The sequence below is a fragment of the Equus quagga genome, unplaced genomic scaffold, assembly GCF_021613505.1.
Source record: "Equus quagga isolate Etosha38 unplaced genomic scaffold, UCLA_HA_Equagga_1.0 HiC_scaffold_3808_RagTag, whole genome shotgun sequence".
NCBI lineage: Eukaryota > Metazoa > Chordata > Mammalia > Perissodactyla > Equidae > Equus > Equus quagga.
The window spans coordinates 14,010-18,871 of NW_025793675.1; the positions used below are offsets into that span (position 1 = coordinate 14,010).

The 4,862-nt window shown below is 61.0% G+C and overlaps 1 protein-coding gene across 2 annotated transcripts; it reads left to right on the plus strand.

Annotated features, from left to right (window-relative positions):
• Nucleotides 1-1,961: 1,961 nt before the first annotated feature.
• Nucleotides 1,962-4,335, plus strand: LOC124232249 (derlin-3-like). Of its 2 annotated transcripts, none has more exons than XM_046649211.1 (7): nucleotides 1,962-2,097; nucleotides 2,296-2,361; nucleotides 2,457-2,530; nucleotides 2,658-2,751; nucleotides 3,189-3,384; nucleotides 3,950-4,040; nucleotides 4,144-4,321. In XM_046649211.1, exons 1-7 carry the CDS (start codon nucleotides 2,005-2,007, stop codon nucleotides 4,223-4,225), a joined length of 696 nt encoding a protein of 231 aa, XP_046505167.1. In that variant the 5' UTR covers nucleotides 1,962-2,004; the 3' UTR covers nucleotides 4,226-4,321. The 2 variants fall into 2 exon arrangements, with proteins under 2 accessions (XP_046505167.1, XP_046505168.1); XM_046649212.1 differs by having other exon boundaries at nucleotides 1,984-2,097; nucleotides 2,299-2,361; nucleotides 4,144-4,335.
• The last annotated feature ends 527 nt before the right edge of the window (nucleotides 4,336-4,862 follow it).

The following is a 4,862-nucleotide window of genomic DNA, read 5'->3' on the forward strand; positions in this document are numbered from 1 at the left end:
GTCAGTAAAGGCCACTGCCTTCCATCCACTCTGTGGCTCAGGCCTCCATGTCACCCTTGACTCCAACCTCACAGCTCTGTCCGGTGTGCCAGCAAACCCACATCCCACTCCTCCTTGCCCTCCAGGTTCCATACTGCCCAAGCCACCAATGTCCCTTGCAGCCTCCCCCTGCTCACTGATTCCTCTGGTTGTCTACTGTCCTCACAGCAGCCATAGGGATCTTTTTATTTTTATTCACTTTTTAAAAAATTTTTTATTGAATTAGTGATAGGTTACAATCTTGTGAAATTTCAGTCGTGTTGTAGGTGCACCCCTTCACCCTTTGTGCCCACCCCCTACCCCACTTGCCCCTGGTAGCTACTAATCTGTTCTCTTTGTCCACATGTTTAAATTCCTCATATGAGTAGAGTTATGCAGAGATTGTCCTTCTCTATCTGGCTTATTTCACTTAACATAATTCCCTCAAGGTCCATCCATGTTGCTGCAAATGGGACGATTTTGTTCTTTTTTAATGGCTGAGTAGTATTCCATTACATATATATATATATATATATATATATATATACATACATATATATATATATACCATATCTTTTTTATCCAATCATCAGTTGATGGGCACTTAGGTTGCTTCCACGTCTTGGCTATTGTAAACAGTGCTGCAATAAACATTGGGGTGCATGGGACTTTTGGGATTGCTGACTTCAGGTTCTTTGGATAAATACCCAGTAGTGGGATGGCTGGGTCATATGGTAGTTCTATCTTTAATTTTTTGAGTAATCTCCATACTGTTTTCCATAGTGGCTGCACCAGTTTGCATTCCCACCGGCAGTGTATGAGGGTTCCTTTTTCTCCACAACCCCTCCAACATTTGTTACTATTTGTTTTAGTTATTTTTGTCATTCTAATGGGTGTAAGGTGATATCTTACTGTAGTTTTGACTTGCATTTCACAGGGATCTTTTTAAAGTGGCAATCCAGCATCATTTCTTTGCAGAGGCTTCCCAGATCAGCCCATCTAGCATGGGACCCACTACCGGATCCTCCGCCCCCAACGTGGCTAATTCCGTCAGCGCAGGGTCCTGTCTACACTAGCTATCATGTTAGCACGGGCCTCTGACTGCCTGTCTCCTCGGCTCCACCATGAGGGACAGTGTCACTGTTGGCTGTTGTGACTCCAGTATCCAGAACGGTGCCCGCACACAGTCGGTGCTCAATAAACGGTGGACTTTCTTCATTAGAATGAATAAATGGAGTTTCTCTTTCCACCAAAATAATGAGGCCTCTCTAGCCCGTCCAGTTGCTCCAGCCGCCTCAGCAGCCTCGCGTCCCCCAGAAGGCTCAAGTCCCCAGCGCAGGCCCTCCTCCAGGACTCCCAGGAAGACTCCTGCTGGAGCCGCGTGTTCCAGTGGAGCCCTGGACGTGCGGGAACTGAGACACGCTGCCGAGCGCCTCCTTTGCTGTAGGTCAGGTGGCACTGTCTCAGGTTCTCAGAGGGAAGAGGGACGGGCCCAGAGTCGCAAGAAGCCCCAGGGGGACAGCAGAGCCACGCAGCCAGGCTCTGAGTCCAGCCAGCCCCGACCACGCCCCCGTGTGGCCCCGCCCCTCCAGTCGCTGGGCCGGGATCCCATCTTTTCTCCACTAACAAGTAGTTAGCCCCGCCTCTGTGGTGGCCCTTCCTATTGGTCCTCTCCAGCTTGCCGCGAGGAGACCAGGTGCTCATTGGCCGCAAGTTCTCCCGCCGGCCGCCACAGCCACCACAACAACTGCCACGTGCTAAGTCGCTGGGCCTGCTCATTGGCCCGACTCTCCCCCCGCCCACACCCCCGTCTTGCCCCTGGCGCCCCGCTTCCTCCCCGTATTGGCTACCTGTTTCAGGGCCCCGCCCCCTAGCCTGGGCGTGCAGAGCTTCCGACGCGGATTGGCCGAAGGCGGGCAGGCGGGGCGTGGAGGCGAGTTAAAAAGCGCGGCCGGAGGTCGGGCCACGCGGGGCTGGGAAGGTTCAATGGCGTGGCGGGGCGTGGCGGCCGAGTTCCTGCAGGTGCCGGCGGTGACGCGAACTTACACTGCGGCCTGCGTCCTCACCACTGCGGCGGTGGTGAGCCAGGCGGGCGGGTGGTCGCCATGGTTACAGTCCAGGGGTGGGGATCGCCATGGTTACAGCCCAGGGGCTGGGGTCGCCGTGGTTGGTTACAGGTGGGGGGCGGGGGTGGGGTGGCCATGGTTACAGCGGTGGGGAAGTCGCCATGGCTACGGAGGCTAGCAGGCAGCGCCTAACGCGCCCCTGGTTCCGCAGCAGCTGGAGCTTCTCAGCCCCTTCCAGCTCTACTTCAACCCGCACCTCGTACTCCGGAAGTTCCAGGTGAGGCCGCCCCGCCCCCGCCCCCGCCCCCGCCCCCGCCCCTGCCTCGCCGCCCGCCCGCCCGCCAGGCCTGACCGCCCGCGCTCCCCTCGCAGGTCTGGAGGCTCGTCACCAACTTCCTCTTCTTCGGGCCCCTGGGATTCAGCTTCTTCTTCAACATGCTCTTCGTGTATCCTCCCCGCGCGCAGCGGGCCGGGCCGGGGCGGGGAGGGGAGGGGGCGGGCTGGCCGGGCAGGAGGCGGCCGGAGCGGGGAGACTGAGGCCGGCCCGGTGGCCCTTCCTATACGGACGCCCAGCTTCCGCTACTGCCGCATGCTGGAGGAGGGTTCCTTCCGCGGCCGCAAGGCCGACTTCGTCTTCATGTTTCTTTTCGGGGGCGTCCTCATGACCGTATCCTTCAGGCCTCTGCGTCCAGCCTGTGTTGCCCTGGGGCCCCACCTGAGCGCCTGGCCCGGGGAGGGACCGAGCGGGTCACCCCAGATTAGGATGCACTGAGCGTGCAGTGTGTGCTGAGCTCCAGGTGCCAGGGCAACACCTCCAGTGTGCACACAGAGTGCCAATCGGGAATGCAGGCGAGCCAGGTGGGGTGCCTGGGGGCTGAGCCCTGATGCCAGGAGCAGGAGAAACTGGGGCAGGGATGGGCTGTCATTGGAGGCTGGGGTGAGGTGGAGAGGCAGAGCAGATCCCCTGTGGCCATCACTGGAAGGGCACACTGGATGGGGAAGGGAAACCAGTGGGAGGAGTGCAGGGGTTGAGGAGTCAGGGCCCTTGGCAGGGCTGAGGCCTGCACCGCCGGAGGGCCTCCCCTCACCTTGACTCTGGCCCAGCTGCTGGGGCTCCTGGGCAGCCTGTTCTTCCTGGGCCAGGCCCTCACCGCCATGCTGGTGTACGTCTGGAGCCGCCGCAGCCCTCGGGTGAGGGTCAACTTCTTCGGCCTCCTCACCTTCCAGGCGCCATTCCTGCCCTGGGCGCTCATGGGCTTCTCCCTGTTGCTGGGCACCTCTATCCTCGTGGACCTGCTGGGTGAGCCTGCCTGTCCACCTAGCCCATCCCAAGCTGGCTGTCTGGCACCCGAGGGTCTGTGGGAGGGCCACCCAGGCTGGCTGCTCCCCCACAGCCCTCCTTCTCACCTGCACTGGACCTCTCACTTGCCCCACCCCCAGCCTTGCCCTCCCAGCTTCTTGCTTCTCACAGCCCCTGGAACATGCCAGCCGGCCTGTAGGTTTCACATCTTCAGGCCTGACCTACTGGTGCTTGTGTGGGTCCTGACTGGGGTGGGGATGGGTGGGTCAAGTTTCCAGCCATGGCTGGCCAGCCATGGCTCCTCCTCCTTGGATGTGCTCAGGCCCTCCACTCCCCAGGTCCTGCCCTCTTCTGGGCCCTGTAAGCCTGTCCTTTGGGACCAACCCCGGCCCTGCTCCTGGTCTGGCAGTGTGTCCAGGACTTTGAGCACTCTGGCTCTGGAGCCCGAGGGTGCTCTGGGCCTGGCTGGGCCTCCAGGGCTTTGCATGGAGGCCTGGGGCAGGCTCTGCTGGCCCTGGGCTCTGGCCCGTGGAGGGTGGCCTTGGCATTCCCCGGCTCTCCCCAGGGATTGCTGTGGGCCACATCTACTACTTCCTGGAGGATGTCTTCCCCAACCAGCCTGGAGGCAAGAGGCTGCTACACACCCCCAGCTTCCTGTGAGTGTGGGGTGACAACCCGCCCCCTCCACTCCCTCAGAGGGCTCCCTGCCCCATCGAGGGCCCCAGCTGGCCTCAGCTAAGTGAGCACTCCTCCCCACAGAAAGCTGCTACTGGATGCCCCAGAGGAAGACCCCGATTATCTGCCCCTCCCTGAGGAGCAGCCAGGACCCCCGCAGCCATGACCCCACCCACGGCCAGGGCCAGCCCCAGGGCCTGTTTCCCGGCCTCTGGCAGGCCTCCCTCCCACCTCTCCCTTCTGCTGCAGCAGAGCAGTCTGTTCTGGAGACCAGGCCCGTCCCCAGGGCTCACCGGAATAACAGAGTGACCTGTGGCCTCTTCGCCCCAAGCACTGCTCCCCCCCCCCACCCGCCGCCACCTCCCCGCCTCAGTGGCCACACCCTGCCACACTGGGCAAGTGCTGCTGGCTGTGACCTAGGGCCACCAGCCTAGTCCTGCCATGCCCATCCTCTGCCCTTGGTGTGGGGCTGGCCCAGGACACAGCTCTACTCCCGCCAAGCCTGGCCTACCCTGTCAGACTAATGGTAGGTGGAAGGATGGGAGGCCCAGAGAGGCTCAAGAACCTGTCCACGTTGCCCAGCAGAGCTTTGAGCTCACAACGGCAGATAGAGAGTTCTCATCTCAGCCCTGCCAGTGCCTTGCTGGAGCCTTGGGGAAACCCACCCGACCCCGCCCATGCTGGGCCTCTGCTCCCTGCCAGTCAGCGAGGGGCTGACCACATCTCAGTGGCGGGGGCAGGGATTGGGCTGTCCCCGTCTGTGCTGAGCCCGGTCTGCAGGGGCTCCTGTCCGTGGTGCCCTC